Source organism: Eutrigla gurnardus (genome assembly GCF_963514095.1).
Source record: "Eutrigla gurnardus genome assembly, chromosome: 6".
NCBI classification, from domain to species: Eukaryota; Metazoa; Chordata; class Actinopteri; order Perciformes; family Triglidae; genus Eutrigla; species Eutrigla gurnardus.
The window spans coordinates 6,974,141-6,992,148 of NC_139920.1; the positions used below are offsets into that span (position 1 = coordinate 6,974,141).

General features: G+C 38.8%; 1 protein-coding gene across 1 annotated transcript; it reads right to left on the minus strand.

The window, feature by feature from the left end:
• Positions 1-3,272: 3,272 nt before the first annotated feature.
• Positions 3,273-16,910, minus strand: LOC311014725 (uncharacterized protein). The gene is made up of 6 exons (XM_084011494.1): positions 16,838-16,910; positions 14,099-14,253; positions 12,127-12,243; positions 6,616-6,640; positions 6,353-6,400; positions 3,273-4,997 (listed from the first exon to the last, which is right to left on the minus strand). Exons 1-6 carry the CDS (start codon positions 16,875-16,877, stop codon positions 4,783-4,785), a joined length of 600 nt encoding a protein of 199 aa, XP_083867620.1. The 5' UTR covers positions 16,878-16,910; the 3' UTR covers positions 3,273-4,782.
• Between the last annotated feature and the right edge of the window lie 1,098 nt (positions 16,911-18,008).

An 18,008-nucleotide genomic window follows, 5' to 3' on the forward strand; every position in this document is an offset into this window, starting at 1 on the left:
GTAGCAGATAAAAGTATCAAAACTACATAAACATGCATCAATACAGGAGATGACATCGACTATGTTAAAAATGAAGTACTATGAATATTCAACATGTTTATGTAATTAATTGGCTTGGATTAAAATTACTGTCAGTTTCTGGAGACTTCATTATGAAAAAAGATCTGTGCCGTATATGATGGCAGGTAAATTATAAAATGTGTGACATTTGATAACAAAAGCTTTAAGACCATGTCAGTGGGCAGTAACATTAATGATCTGTTGTGTACGACCAATGAGAATCAGGATCATGGTGGAGCGAATGAGCTACACTCCAATCTGAAAATCCAGAAGAGGCTAAAATGATCACCAATCATCTGAACATTAATGTAATAACAGTATGAAGTATGTGATTCTATTCAGAAAAAACCTTCTGTTATATTACTTGAAATCCTCCTAACAAGCTGATAGCAATGAATAAATCCGATGCTCTGAACATTTAAAAAAATAATTAAAATGTTATCTGTGGTCGTGGCAGGACTGTCAAAACCATATTTATACGCTAATACTATATTATTACACTATAATTAAACTATAGTGTAATTAAGCCCCCTTTATGTTAACACGCTCCTATAGCCAGACAGGGAAACCCTGTATTGACCTCCAGAGATAATATCGACCATCAGAGCCCAGAAGATAACCTTGGTATGCTGAACTTCATAGCTGTTTCATGGATTATGTCATGAATGGCTCTCTTGAGTTCAGGACCCTGCAGTCCAGGCTTTATTTTAATTTGTTTTACATATGACAAAGTACAGCCTTTTGTTGCAGGTTTTCAGTCTTGTGGAGTAGTTGTACATGATGTACAATTTCATCAGTGTATTTCAATGAGCCAGAGGTGTCAAATGTATACTTCTACGTTCTCCAGTAGAAGTATACTTATGTTCAAAAAGACTCTGAGAGAAAAAGGCTCAAGACTCACCGTTGATCATAATTTTGTTGTTCTTGAGGTATCCTTGCTGAACATTTACTCAGACAAGGACCTTGTTTCTATTTTTTAGCTCTTACTTTATTAGCAATGATGTTGGGGTTTCTTTCTTTTGACAAACAACCATTCACGCTCACATTCACACCGACGGGCAATTTAGAGTCATCAGTCAACCTATCCCCATCCTGCATGTCTTTGGACTGTGGGAGAACCCACGCTTACACGGGGAGAACATGCAAGGTGGGCGACAGTGCTACCTTCAGTGATACATTCAATGTCAAATTATCTGTGGTTTTTCCAAATGACCTACTCTGCCTTTAAATAGCCTCAAAGTTTGGTCTGATGTTTCCATCAAATCTTCTAACATTCATACTGATGGCAGAGGAGCCGCCTGCACATCAGGATCTAATGTTAGCTAACTCATTCATACACATTCACACGCCGATGGCGTTCAGCATCTTGGCTGCTTCAGCATGCAGACTGGAAGAGCCGGGATTCGAACGCTCAACCTCTGAGCCACAGCCGCCCAAAGAAAAAAATAAAAGCTGGAGTTTTTGGGTCGAAGGCATGCTGAAAGAATAAATAATGTATGTTGTTGACTGGTTTGCTTGATTTTGCATAATTGGATGGAAATGTCAAAGTAAGAATAATGAAGCAATAATGAAAAGGTTAAAATCATCCCACAGTTTATTTTATATAAAAAAAAGACATCGTCCAAGAGTATGTAACAGCCAGAGTATAACAGGGCACTACCAGTTAACGCCACACGGTGGCGCCTCCTTATGTTTGGTCACCTGATATCACCTTTCTCCCCTAGTCGACTTCCTTGACTTCAGTAATGTGGACGCTGGTGAAGGCTACAGGTCACGAACTACTTCTTCCTCCGTTTATTGTTTTGCTGAGGGTAATAGTTTATGCCGTGAGACCTGGCTTGTATGGTCTGTATCTGTGAATAAATGTACTGTGCGGAAATCCCTCCACTTCGTCTCCGGCCTCACAACTTTATTTCGTGCTGGAGCTGAGCTATTAGCATCCGTGGCTAAGCTTCTCGTCAACCCCACGTTACAAGTATCAGTTAATTCAAATTAAAAAGTGTATAGATCCTTTCCATTTAGACAGTATGGCTCCACTGTTAATGGCACAGTACCTGTAGGAAACAGGAACATTCAGGTCAGATCAGGAGCTCTCCTCTGTACACTTAAACTCACTTGTCACGTGACTCCTACTGTCAGCTCCAGATCACCAGTCAAGTGTAAAGCTTAGAGCGCCCTCTGCTGACGAGGCTGAGTTAAACAGGAATACTATAATATCATTCAAAACACATTCCTTCAGAGTACCTTGTAGTATAATATTAGAGACAAAAGAAACATTGGTTTGTTCTTAGACTTGACCTACATTCAGTGAAAGTATTTAAGGGGGCATATTTACCGTTTTTTAAACATAGCCAACGGTGTTGCACCAAACACCAAGGACAATTCCTTCTGTGTGAAAACTTGCAATGAACTTGATCCTGATTCTGGTGTTGGATTTATTTGGACCTGCTGATGGTGCTGGAGAACGTTAAGGTGTCTCCAAGTTATTTCAATTCATCTAAAAAGAGCTACACGGCTGTTATGATAACATAAGTTTGAACTTCATTAATCCCCAGAAAAGTTCCTCTGCCAAAAATGCATCAGAAAATACAACTAGCCACATCATGAAGGGCTGACAGCGATGCAGGTGGATGCATGCCCCCCCCCCCCATCTACACCTCTGACTGAAGCCAGCTCAGTACAGAGCAATGGTTCTTTCTTTCTTTCTTTCTTTCATATGTTGTGTGTGAAATGTGTAAGAAGTAGTGCTAACACAAGAGAACAGTTTCAGTGGAGTAGAATTACTCATAACTATAACAATTGGTTCATATTTCCACTTCCTGCATGTTACGGGATGTTTTTGTCCCGTGTCACAATCTAGTTTTAATCATTTTAGTGTACATTGTGCTGATATGGTGCATCTTCCTAAATAAAGCTGAAGCCCTGACTGAAAGTCAGGTTTGAATGGTAAATCATCAGGACTAAATCAGTCCTGCTGTTCATTTTTTTGAAAGCTGATAAGATGAATTACTTAAAATGTAGCCTAAAGCTGCTGTCAAGTTCACCCTCTCTTTAAATGTATAAGTGGTGTTAAAATTCAGTAACAATCATGTGATTTCATTTGTTTAACCTATATTTTAATTTGAAAACAACATTAAAACAATCCACATTAACGAGATGATAGACTTAAAACAAACCAGCAAATGGCATCAATGAAAGAATTTGGTGCATATTTCGAAATTAACTTGTCAAATGAAATGACCATGTTTTTTACAACATGTTCAGCCAGTTGACAGTATTTTCGGATTCATACACCATGTGTAAAAACCGTTGACTCTAAAATGTCAAGAAAATGAAACAGGAACTTTGAATCTGGCTTCATCCAAAGTTAACATTTCAGTCCTGGAAACATTTGCTAGGCTAATTAGGCTAGCGCAGAAATCGATATTGATCATAATGGTCATACGCCTATATAATAATGGCCCGTTCTGTGTAAACGGAGCAAGTCACAAATGTGACTTGCTGAAGACGATGAGAAATGTATGCTTTAAAAAAGGATGAAGATAAACATCTCATGTCGAATTTTAACACCAGCGAACCCATAAACATTGATTTTTGAGACATTGTTAAATTGATTTCAAAGAATTACAATTGAGACAATTTAAAAGCAGGAGCAGAAAACACTTATAAAAACAAGTAAAGCCATATAGATACCATATAGATCTGCACGCGGTATAATTTCATAGTAAGCTCTTTGAGCTCATGATTTTGGTTTTACTCTGCAACTGTTTTGATAATCAAATCATCATTTATCAAACAAAATATGCCAAAAACATCGCGTTCCAGCTTCTCAAATGTGAGTTTCTGATGCATTTTCTTCATCATATGACAGTTAACTGCATCTTCAGTTTTGGACAGATGTTCAAAAAATAAATTAATTAAAATGGGAATGTTCACAATGTTGACAGACAATGCAATGAATTGATAATAAATCAATGAACTTGTGTTTTAAAGATGGGTTTGCAGCCAAAAAACAAACAATCGAATGAATGCAGCTTTAAGTAGCAGAAACTGTCTTAAAACTTACATAAAATATGTAAGAACGGAGGACAGCAATGAATATAAAGTGACATATAAGAGGAAATAAAACAAGCAGATTAATACAGTGATTTTGTGTAAAATGTCCAGCTGATTTCTGGATTTCCAGGAACCCTGAGATCAAACATGACCTGTCACATAGGCAGTCATTTAAGTCTTCATATCGCACCATGACTGCTCCGTACATAGAGAGTCTAATAATATATATATATATTACTCTTTTATTCAATATATATTATTTTTAATATATCTCCCAACTTCCACAGCTGAGCAATGAAACTATCTATTACCATTTTAAACGGAAATAGATAGATCTTGTATTTCTATTTCATTTTACTTTTCTTATAGGCACTTTTGTGAAAAATAATAAACATATTATATATCATCATCATCATCATGATCATCAATACCTATAGCCCTGCTTTGGGCATAGCTCACCGACAAAAACAATCCAGGTCCTTGGTCCTGCCAATTTCTCCAGACCCTTACTCCTTACTGATACAGACCTTTACATTATTATTATTATTATTATTATTATTATCATCATTATTATTGAAGTACATATATACAACAGTGGCCACATTAAGATGAGAGCTATTCAGTTTTCATCCTTGTTCAGCAACTGTGGTGTTGTAGCATATCAACTCATATTATGTCTTTATGTTGCACCATGTCAATCTGCTCATTTGCATTAGTGTATTGAGCGCTCGTGGTTGCAGGTCCTCTTCTAAATTTGAAGAAAATCCAACGAAACAGAACCACGAGGAAACAGATGAGAATAATAATAGCGGCGACAACAAGACCAAATTGCATCTGGTCCAGACACCAACTCTTAACGATGCAGATCAATGTAGAGTTCACTGAAAGGACACAAAGATGAGAGGAAATAGTCGTATCATTATTTCAAAAACATTGTCAGTGAGTTATTATTCATGCTATCAATGGCTCTTGGATATCTGTCTGTCTATCGTTCACATTGTGTAGCGTATTTAGACATCCCGATGGGATTATTTTCAATACCGTTGAAATACATACAATAAGAATTACAATACATATTATTTAAATACAGACGCTCTGCTTTCTATGATGCTGTATTAATGCGATGTGTTGTAGTGACCAGCGGACGCCACCAGAGGGCGTCTCTATAGCGTAACAGGCAGCTGAGCTTGTCATCTTTTGCTGCCTTAAAAGCTTGTAGTTTACAGAAGGGATGTCAGTTTGGTCAATTTTGCTTTTGGAAAAAGAAATTCAAATTGACGTGACATTCAAGAGACACACTGCATTTTGAAGGGCTATATCATGCAGTCTTAATGTTTTGTGCTGTAAATGTCTTTCATGTTAACTTCTGTTGGCTTTGCTGAAGTTTCATTGCCACATTTTGATCAGGTTACAGGTGTGGGTACAGCCACCGATCAGATGGTATTTATTCCCAAATCAGCTGACATTTGTTCACTGTTAAACCTTCTTAAATCTTAGATCTGGACATTGAGGGTCATGTTGCTAAAAATATCTATGGTGACAAAAACACATTTCCTGTCATAAATTATGCAACAAGTTATATTCAGGAAATGTGCCAACATTCCCAAATTCAGTCGGATTACAGTCAGTTATTATTATTATTCTGCAGACTGCAGTCTTGCATTGTTTTATACTTCCTCTTCTTTAGAAGGTCTTTACTGGCAATGACGGTTCCACAACACACTGACTGACTATTTCTCTCTCTTTCTGTGAAGTATGAATGCATTTGAAACTAATTCAAAGTAATTTAACTTTCATGTGAGGAAAGGGTGGGCCATTTGCCGATATCTCCTTCTTTTCACACCGCCTTATGTTGGCAGGTGTTTGTGGAAATTCTTCCCCCTCTTATGAAACCAAATTGAACCACAACACAACATCAGCTTCTCAGAAAATCAAGAGATGACTGATGAATGCAAACCACAGAGGGTGTTTGTTTCAAACAGTAAATCAAACTGCCAGCTTCCTAAAAAACAGGATTATTGTTATTCTTCTAAAAACTCTAAAAGATACAGGAAACAAGAAGAGAGAAATAATGAGCTTGTTGGAGTTTTCTTATGAAATGTTTTCACATAGAAGTCCTGTGGTTTAGCTGTGCTTCTGTTTGTTAAACTGCAGCCAGCTGATAACAACATGGATTTGATACACTGTAAGCGAAGATCTAAAACCACAAACTGCAGTAAGTGTTGAGGTAACTCACCAGGGGTCGGGAGACGATACTTGAGATCCAAGATCAGGCTGCAATTAACTAGAAAACAAAACAATATAGAGAACAAATCAAATGTTGAAAATGAAAAACGTGACAAACTGCACCAAGGAATCTGTAAGTAATTCATAAATCAGTGATATCTAGCTCTGGTGACAGTGACACAACATGAAAGTGTTTCACTCCCACATCATGAGTAGCACGTGTGTGGGCGGATAAAGACATTAACAATAATGCAACTCTAATGCAGCACTTACTGTTGCAGTGGGCATCCTTCCAGACCTAAATGAAGGGAGAGATACACAGAAATGAGTGAGAGGTTAGTGCTGTAATTACAGATAATCTAACGATTCTAATGCCAGACATTTGCAAAGATGTGCAAATGAAAACAACAGCTAATAGTCAGTAACTTAATATTTGAATTTGAAAAAATGTTTTCCCAGATTGGGTTTCTAGCTACAGATACTGTAAAACACTACAACGCCATATGAGTGGATATATTGTCTTATTTTATCAAGTAAAATATAAGTTACAGGTTTACTCAAATTTCAACAGCTTAATAGTTCATAAAATGTCAGGTAGAAATAGGTTAACTCAGAGTTCCACAGCTTATCAAAAACAAACTTTATTTATTTAACATAGGCTGCCTAAGGGCGCGATCCGTAGCATGGCTCGGCATGATTTCCCCCCACAAGGGGTCCCCCGCCGCTTTGCACTCACACTGCTCAGCCCAAACGGGCCTTGGCCCGATTGCCGGTTGTATACGTCATCACGTCCTAATACATGCATGGCTTGATGTTGTTTACTGGGAACTTTTGAAATTTAAAGCAGCTCAATATTTAAGAAACTATGGTAGCTTTCTCCAAAAATCAAAGACCAGAGGAAGAGAAAGTATATCTCTAAAATAATTTTATTATGACAGAAGAGCCCTGCTGATATGTCAGAAAGGGATCGGTTAGATCTCAGAACAAATTAAACTAAATGAAATCTATTTACTTAAGGCTAAAGGTGCGTTCGTAAGATCAAGAAAGAGATGGATCTGAGAAGGAGAAGAGAATTCGGCCTATTTTTGTTAACCTAGAAAGAAATCACGGGAAACTCAATTTAATCCAACAACTCAATATTAATGTTGATATAACTGATGATCCTAATAGAATTGCAGACTTTTGCTCCAGTTTTTACAGCGAGCTATATAAAACAAAATACTGTCATCAGTCAGCATCTTCATTTTTCAATTCTCTGAGTAACATCACTAACATTTCTGAAGATGACAAAGAGATGTGTGACGGAAGTATCACTTTACAGGAAGTCACTTATGTGATCGCACACCTCAAAACTAACAAATCTCCTGGAGTTGATGGTCTCTCCGCAGAGTTTTATCAAACATTTATTGAAGATTTAGCACCCTTTCTACTTAAGGTAATTTTAGAAAGTGTGGAACAAGAAGCTCTACCTCCTACACTAACACAAGGCCTGATTACTTTGATTCCAAAACCTAAAAAAGACCATCTACTTATTGATAATTGGCGACCCATTTCATTACTCAACACTGATTACAAGGTATTTGCTTCAGTACTTGCCAAACGACTTAAAAATGTTTTAGACCCAATTATTGATGAGACCCAATCGGGATTTATGAGAAAAAGACATATTTCCAATAATATTCGACTTGTTTTAGATTTAATTGATTACTCTTCTCTGTGTTCTGATGACAATCGTATCTTCTTCCTTGATTTCTATAAGGCATTTGACACCGTAGAACATAATTTTATATTTCAGACAATTTAACAATTCGGATTTGGTGATTTTTTTTTTATAAAGCTGTTAAAACTTTGTACTTTAAAGGTAACAGCTCCATCAGACTAAAAAGTGGGACTTCCCCGAGATTTGATTTACAGCGAGGCATTCGACAGGGCTGTCCCGCCTCCCCTTATTTATCCTATGCACTCAACTACTTTCTACTCATATTAAAAATAGCTCGTTAAAATGTATCTTTATTGCAGATAGAGAAATTATAATCAGTCAACTGGCAGATGATACCACATTATTCTTAAAAAATGCTTCACAGGTTCCCATTGCTATCCATACAATAGATTTATTATCTGCAGCTTCTGGACTTGCCTTAAACCTGAAGAAATGTGAGCTATTTCCTCTTAAAAACTGCGATGATTCAATGATCTACAATATACCTGTTAAAAATAAAATCACCTACCTTGGGATTACCATTGTAAAAAATCAGACAGATAGGTGCTCTGAACATTTTAATATGATTATTGATAAGACAAGGAAAAAGCTAAACCAATGGCTTTAAAGGGATTTATCTCTAAAAGGTTGAATACTGCTAACAAAGGCAGAAGGATTGTCTCGTCTTACTTATTCAGCTATTCCCTTGTCTGTCGAAAAACAAATCTGTAGTGCCATTGATAAGTTGTTATTTAATTTTATTATTAATAATTTTAATTTAATTTGAAAAAACAAGACGCATTATGTGAAAAAATCTGTTATTATGAACAATTATGAGCCTGGTGGTCTAAATTTTCTTGACTTTACTCCCCTCAAGAATACCTTTAAAATTAACTGGATAAAGCAGTTCTTACATAATCCTACATCCACCAAAATAGAAAATCTTCCCCTATACTATCTAACTTTCATAAACAAATGCTGTTGGCATGGTCTTTAATCTATAAGCACAACTTCTCTCCACATAGATGCTTTATTTGGAACAATCAACACATCAAATATAAAAATAAATCTCTATTTCTTAATTCATGGTTTGATAATAAAATTATTTTAGTTACCCAACTACTCAATGATAATGGAAATTTACTAAATAACACTGAATTCCTTTCAACATATGGTATTCCTGTGACCCCAAGGGACTTTGCAATTGTAATGGATGCTGTTCCTTCTGGTATCCTAACTCTATTAAGAGGTGCTGGTAAACCAGTTTGTCCTCCTTTAGATCCCATATTAACACCAGTGGGGCATATGTGTTTTTCTGTTAAAACTAAAAAAAGGAATTATCTAATAAGATCACTATTTCAAACTGATATTACCACGACTCCATCTGTTGTTCAGTACTGGTCTAATATTGTTCATGGACTGAACTGGATCCAAATATGGAACCTTCCATACACATCACATTGAAGATTGACTCAGATTTTTCTTTAGATTGGAACAATGTACTTTTTGGTGTCCACGATGTCAAAAGTAAGAAACAGAAAGAACTGTATGTCATAAACTTTAATAATAATATTAGGAAAATATCACATACACAAAGCTAAATTTAGTCACTCTAAACCCTGTTTTGTGGCAAAGGGAAACGGGACAGTACATGCAAAGTATCTGTGACTCGAATAATAAGAAAGCTATGAAAACATATGATTTGTGCTCTTTATTCTCTGTATTTATTTAATAGCCTAACCCCTGGCTGTTGTTCAATTGTTTGTTTGAAGGTACATTAATAATAACTGCCTTTGTATTGATTACATTTCTGTCAATAAAGATTTATTGAAAAAAAAAATGGCTTGATGTTGTTTTTAAGGAGCGCCGTCTCATATTTCTGGTAAACACTCGAGCTGCGTTTCAATAACAGTTTGAGTCGCCCTCGCTCACTTGCCCTAAGCACTTGCCGTCGGGGGAATCCCCGCCGCCATCTTAAGGGCTGTTCCATTTCCCTGAACAGCTGAAGTGATCTCCGTGAGATCGACCCTTGAGGGCTGAGTGATCGAGTGAACAACGATGGCCACTTCAGAGCTGTATATCACCCACAATGCATTGCAGTGGTGCACGAAAAATATGTCCATGCGGTGGCGATAATAAACCTTAAACACCAGTGTCTGTTGTCTATTCACCACCAAGGAAGAAGAAGAAAGAAGAAAGTAGAAAATTAATTAAATTTAATTCATTTTCTTAAATTGTGCAATTAGACTGTCTGTTGCGGAGTTATGGCAGAGCCCACCGTTTAAAAGTGTAAGTATATAAGCCGACGTATTGCCATCAAGCGCAGAATACGTCTTCGTCTCAATGAAATGAGTCTCCGCATATTTTGTGTAATTTGGAATAGGCAGTATAGCGCTACTCCAACAACGTGTGGTTGATCCATGATTGTCTGGGCTGTTAGTGAATGAGGGCAGGTGTGTTCCATTTACCTCTTTCACTCCCCCTCCGCCCTCTTTCCCTCCGCCCTCCAAGTGGCCTCCGTGTGACGTCATAGCAAGGGCTGAGGGCAAGTGAGCAAGGGCGACTCAAACTGTTATTGAAACGCAGCCTCGACCTACATCAGCGCATGTGCGCACGAGCGGATCTGTGTGAGCAGGCAGCGCGAGCGCAGCAGATTTCGGACGGAGACACACAGCGGCATTTTTATTAGAAAAGTACCAGTTCCGGTCCCGCTCACACCAAGAGTCTGAAAAGTTGACACCGTATCTTGATAAGCTGTTGCACTCTTCAGACTCTTGGTGTGAAGAGTGCAACAGCTTATCAATCTTGATAAGCTGTTGCACTCTTCAGACTCTTGGTGTGAAGAGTGCAACAGCTTATCAATCTTGATAAGCTGTTGCACTCTTCACACCAAGAGTCTGAAGAGTGCAACAGCTTATCAAGATACGGTGTCAACTTTCCGAGTTTACGAAGTAGAAAGCGACATGGTGGTGTTTCAAAGAGGCGGACGGTCATCAGAACAACATCGAGCGCTTTTTTCAAGCCTGGTATAGACCCAGCTCCCAACCCAACTTTGAGAATAGATTAACGGCGTTTTTTTTATCGCCCGATAAGAGTCTCGCGTTAACGCAGCACGGGAAGGCGATAACGGCCCACCACCAGTTTTTGCACATACAGGAAATGCAGTCACAGAGAGTTCAGAGTCAACATGTCTGGACATGTTTCAGGTCTGTGGTAGGAAGTTGTTGTAGTCTTACTACAAGGTACCGGTAACCTGATTATCGGTGGCGTTTGGACTGGTGATCAGACTAGACATTTCAGTATCATATCATATCATTTCAATGGGCATTTTTCACTTCCAACTTGAAGCAGCACTTCAGACTTAAAAAAGCTTAAAGAATAATATTTTAGCCTTTGTCAGATCAACAACTTTGTTTATATTTCCAAGCATTAAAATAGTTATTTGTTGATGTGTGCCGTAATATTTCTGAATAATTATGACGTTGTGTACAGCTGCAGGGCAGTGAGGTTGATGTGTATTCTCATTGTGAGTATGTGTGTGCGTCATCAAGTAAAAATGTAAAAAACAAAACAAAACTCCAGAAGCAGTGTGACTACTCGATTTCTACTTTTATTGCTTAGCCATTACTTTTACTACTGCAATTACTGCTCTCATCACATGGACTATTTCATAATTGACTGTCATTTTTGTGGTTTATTCTGTACACATGACATCTATTATTACACATTCTCCTCTGTTTTTCTCCCTGAGGTCCCCCCCTTCCCTTACTGGGACTGGGACAGTGAATGTATGTGGATACACTGTATAGATTGTAAAGCCCTATGAGGCAAATTTGTGATTTGGGGCTATAGAAATAAAATTGGATTGAATTGAAAGCCAAAATACCCGCTACATTCCCAGCTCATTTTAGCATAACATTCTGCCACTGAACATGCCTGAGCTCTGAACACTTCTAACCTGACTGGTTAGACGCACGTCTGGGGAATCCCCAGCTGTATTTCCACATTTAATATTTCCAGGTTGGGTTTTGTCAAGTTGTGATGTCTGGAGCTGCAACTCGACCTGAATATGAAATTGTTCTTACCTCACAGTCACTTTTATAGTGCATGTAGTCCAGGCAGTCCTTCAGGGTGAGTGACTGGTTCGTCAGACTGTGGACCAGTTTTGTGTCGAAGGCGGCATCACGGGCGATGACAGTTTTCTGGGAAATTAACACACAGACACAAGTTAGTGGATTTTTTTTCGCAGACTCGTCATTGATATGTTGGGGTTTTCCCAGGGATCTTGGTCATGACTTTTCATTATGCTGTCCTTAAAGAAGAAGTTGGACTTGTAGGGAGTTCCCAGTGCCATGCATTAGCAGAGATGGGCTCCAACCTTTTTTCCAACCTTTATTCTCATAGCTTATTTCAACCCAAACAAAATTAATATGATTTGCCTGAACATTTACAAAACATTTGCTGGTGTCCACAACTCAACATATTTAGTTCTCCTGCATGTGCATTTTCTATGTCTCTATGCATTTCTAGTCTCATAATCTCATACTATGAAATTAAAACATGAACACTGTCAAAACAATTCAAATACACAGATATTACATATTCACTTGTCATTGTGTTATATCTGTCCACATGTCACTGTATCACTTCACGAGAGTCGTCACATGTCCAGTTGTATGTGTGACGATGTGTATTCAGTCTTTCTATGACGTTCATGTCAGAAAAAGATGACTCACAGAGGTACGTGGACCCAAACAAAGCAGACATTTTCAGAGCTGCTTGGTGAAGATTCTTGTGGCTTACAAGAAACCTGACTTATTCACCAACTGAATCCAAGGTTTAAATCCTTCACAGAATCATTTTATGTACACGCAATAAAACAATCTACCCTACAGCTGTGTTACTGTGTTTTGTTTTGTGACCCTGCGACAGACAATTAAAAGTGTTGTTATTGATGTTGTTTCTATTATTTAATCTTTCTTTTAAAATTCTGTCCCTTCATTTTTTGTCATTTCCCCCCGCGGTATCGAACATGGTATCAAGTTCTAAATGCAGGTATGGTGACCCTAACCTGATCCCATAGTCATTCATCAGCCTCCTTTTGTAAAATAAAATTAAACGGCACCTACAATCATCACAAAGGGAAATCCTTCAGATCCAGAAGTGCTTTTAATTTATCTTATTGATGATGTTTGACACATAGTGCTGATGTAAGCATATTTGGTTGGTGTTACATTGAAATGTCATCCCACTTACCCAGAGTCCAAAGTGACACCTTCACAATGTCAGTTTTGTCCCGCCAACACTCCAACCCCCCACATTATTAAACATACGTCAAAAATATTAAAATAGTTCAAAGTAAAAGCAGCACATCTTGACATGTGAGAACATGAAATACTTGAAGTCGAGCTGAAACTTTTTATGACGTAATATATTATGAATATTTATCCTTTTTCACAACATATTATATACTATGACTTTTCATGACATCCGTAGAATATTATGACATTTTCTTTTAATACTTTAAGGTTTTTTATGAGGAAACTGACTTTTTTGACTACTTAATTAATACTTACTTTTTAATAAGTTATGCATCTTCCCGTCTGGTGATGTGAAACATCATAGGGAGGCGTGAAAGAACGTTTGGAGGAATTTGATTTGATGGTTGATAATATTAGCTCGGGATTGATGGATGCATGTCATGATGTAAACACACATCATTTATAGTTTTCCAGGAAAAAAAAAATATTGGATTTTGAAAATACTTAGAAATCTTTTTTGTGTATTTATGGTTAAATAGGTACACACTATGAGTGGGGATGAGCTGAAACTCCCACTAGACAAAACTCGCAGCAGGGTCTCAAACTCTCCACCACAACAAGGTAGCAGCACAATGGGAAGAAGAAAGACAACTGCAGTGTCTAGAATGTTTGGCTCGATGAACACCTGATGTGACCCAGTGACCATGTCGAAAAGCAAACGCATCCTGTTCTGATCGCAGCTCATTTAAGATCCTCTCTCTTAAACCCAGTTGGGGGCTGAGTGTGTAGGGCTCACCTCGTGGTCCTCCCAGCACGTCTTACACTGGGATGAACTGGGCGGTTGGGACAGATGGTAGAGGAATGACCCATCAGGTTGTGGGGTGACGACGCAGGTTAGATCTGATGGAGACTCTGCTGTAGCTGAAGGGATCATCAGCTGCACTGCACAACCTGAAAATGAACAATTAAAAAACAAAACTGAGGCAGCTGGACCGACTTTCACTGTGGACTTCTTGTTCTTTTTTATTTTTAGAGAGGCTAAGTCCCGCCCCCTCCAGTGGACCACCATATGGGAGCTTATCTTACCTTAGCAGTCAATGGCAAGAGACAAATCATTTTGTGATCCCATTAGAAATGACCATGAAACCGCTCTGTGAACTATATCTCTTATACTTCAACAGTTGTACGACAAAATGTGACTCTCGATGTGTACAATTATCTTTTATATTGACAAACATCATAATGGTAAATATCAAACTGGATGAAAATTATATTTTAATATTACATATTTTTTCCAAAACAAGGTCCCGTGGTGGTCCACCAGAAGGGCCGTGACTTAGCCTCTCTATTACAGGCATTATATGTAGTCACGTTGTCGTGTGCTGTAACACTTCCAGAGGGACTCAAAATGCAGCAAAATGAATGACCAAGAGACAAAAACTGACCACAAAAAGAGTAAAACTGTCACGGTTCTGCAGGGACAGTCTGGGGTTTTGTGCCTGTTTGTGTGTTTTTCCCTGTCTGTCTTCCCCCTCCTTCCCTCTCCCTCACCAGCCCCTCCTCGGGGTGTGTCCGACGGGTGTGCTGGCAGCCGAGACAGAGTAGGCGCACCTGTTCCCATTCAGCTCCAGCCTACTTAACCCTGGTCTCTCCACCATTTCATCGCCAGATGATTCAGTCCCTACGGAAATCCCCAGCGCTTCTCCTCTGGACTCCTGCCTGCCTGCCTGCCTACCTGCCTGCTCGTCTCCTCGGCTGTCTACTGCCGATGTGCCCGCACGGCCACGTCACCCGCACCAGCTCGCCGCACTATGACCTGTTGTAAATAAACACTTTAAACCTGCCGCTCAGCCTCTGGTCTCTCAGTCCGGGTCCACAGACAAACACAACAAAAACAACCCAAAAAGGTGCAAAACATCCTGGAGTACAGTACTTTGAGTAATTTGATATCTGCAGCCTCTAATGAAAATGCCAATGTGTGGATTGTTTGCTGTACACTTTGATTCCACTTCAACATGACTGATTTGTTTGCTCAGCTGCTCTGATCATGATTACTGTAACATGTGTTGAAGTGATAAAAGGAAGTTAGCTTTCTCCTGCAGCTCTAAGGAGAAACACTGACTCAGTCTGTTTGAATCTTATTTTAGACAGTAATGACTAAGGGTGACTCTCTCTGAATGGATTTTGCAGCGTAACAGCTCACGGTTTGGTGTATTACAAGCATGAATGATGAGTGCTTTATCAGATGTATGTCCCCACATAAGGGAAAAGTCCTTTAGTTTCTTAAAGCTGACAGACTGGTTCTATAGGTACTGGGATAGAGATTAAGACTCATGGTGATAATGAAGAAAAGTTCTTGGGTTTTTCTGTGATTTCCTGCTTGATGAAGGTTATCAATGATGTATCAATGATGCACATCAGAGACAAACCGCAAATGCATTTCCGGTTTGAGGTATCGTGTCTGGGACGGTGATGCCTGTGGTCTGATAGAAGTGTGAATATAGTGACTACATCTCTGCCACCTCCTGATTCTCACACGCGCCAGAGTTATCAGAAGTACAGACGTGCTATAGGCTACTCTAGGACAAGTTCAGATGCTTGTGTCCAAAAAAAGAAATGTATTTAAAAAGTCAAAAGTATCCCTATGAAGGACATTTTATGGAGGACATTTATCTTGTAATAAACAACAAGACTGTTTTTAACACACACACACACACACACACACACACACACACACACACACACACACACACACACACACACACACACACACACACACACACACACACACACACACACACTATTGTCAAAAGTCAGAGCTCAGCTCACGTTGTTAGGACGATCCTGTCAATGGGAAATAATCTGATGGAATAACCCACGATGGGGATGTAGTTGGAGAATGTCCAGTTGTCCTCTCCACTGAACTCATGGATTTGAACATCAACAGACATTCATTTCATAGAAATGAATAGATCCAAGTAATGGAATCCATTTCTTTTAGCTTTTTAAAATTTCATCTGACAGGAGCCAACCACATATAAAATGCATCCATATGCCTTTCCCATGCTATAGCCAGATAAAAGTATGAAACCACGTTAAAATGCAGCAGGATACAGGACATTACAGTCTATTAAAAAGAAATCCCCCTTTTTATACACGCAGAGGTAAAGAGGGGGATTTCATGTATGCCCTGGTGCAGGAAAGCCCCAAAACGTAGGCCTACCAGCCTCTCTATGGGAACTTTTAAAGTTTCCAGGAATTCCTCACCAGCAACATTTGCTCTGTACCCGTTTCACTACTCGTGCGAATAAAAACGACATGTAACAAGCTTTTCCTTTCTTGTTGTGTACGTGCTGCCTCGGCACCTCCGAGTGTCACGTTTAGATGTGTGTGTGTGAGAACAACGTCACACCTTCTCTGTCCCGTGATTTTGATTGTGTCATTTGTGTGTTTTTTTCAAATGCGTGTCTCAACACAACGACAAACAAACAGCAGACTTCTAGTTGCATCGGAGCTCTGTGAAGCGGAAACTTACCCAACGTTAGGAGAAGAATACAGGCTGTCCGAGAAGACATCCTCCAGCTCGACGTCTCGGCGCGTTTCACTGATACCGAGTCCGACCACCACTCTGCCCTATATATAGGTCCGCGGAGTCCCGGCTTTTGCGTCTGGGCGTAAACCAATCAGGCTGCACCTGATTGGACGACTTTCACGGGGGCTGTCTGCTCCCGGATTCCAACAGCCACCACCATGGCGTCTCGTTTGGAAACTTTCTATTATTTTACGAAAATAGTTCACCGAAATGTGTTTATGAAAACATGTTATGCGAGAAATATCGCGAATATCCTGTAAATACATTATGATTCACGATATTATCCAGTTAATGAAAATACGGTATGCTTAAAACTCTTCAAAATGCACGAAAACTTACTATCAATTTACATTTAGTTAAGGAACCAAACAGTTTTATTGCGTCACCGATCAGACACGTCTTTTTATAGTGAACATCCTTTTTAGTGAATAATAAGACACATCATGAAGTCTCCCTAAATTAAGAAAAATAAATAAAACATGTATTATCCTGTATTTTCTAAAGTGAGGGTCTATTTTTTCATCTCTACTATGATAGCGAGCTAGACAGCTCGTGACGATGTTTATGATTATCGATCATGGAAATTCACCTTATTGTGAATGTTTTGTATCACGATCTGATAGAGCTCAATGCAATGTATCAACAATACAATAACAATTTAAATACTGAGTGACAAAGAATGAGTTAAAGGCAAATATATAACCTAGTAGGCTAGGGATTAAAAATAGAGTGACAGTGAGTCACAGTTGCAGGTCTGGCTCATACCGTCGTACAGCATGGATCTGGCAGCGCGGAGTCACAGCGCCATCTACAGGGGGAGATCAATGAAACACGGGATGATTTTCTTGGTTATTACATGTAACTGATCTTTTCATTGTGGATTAACTGCACACAACTAACATAATCACACACCCCGTTTGCAGAATACCTATTTTTTGGATCAAAATCAAACACTCTTCTAAAAACTATACACTAAAAACATACTTTGTTACCATAGGAAACACACACGTTTCATATGACTTCTGTTTGAACTAGTTACACACTGCTGTGATAACAGACTTGTAACCGTGGTGATTAGATTAGGCTATAAACAAAGTACACAGAGGAAGTACAA

Coding starts and splice junctions, on each gene's coding strand:
- LOC311014725 (XM_084011494.1), bottom strand. CDS start 16,877: ATGTCTTCTCGGACAGCCTGTATTCTTCTCCTAACGTTGG. Junction 14,254..16,837: donor TATTCTTCTCCTAACGTTGG/GTAAGTTTCCGC, acceptor GTTCATTTTCAG/GTTGTGCAGTGCAGCTGATG. Junction 6,641..12,126: donor ACTATAAAAGTGACTGTGAG/GTAAGAACAATT, acceptor CCCTTCATTTAG/GTCTGGAAGGATGCCCACTG.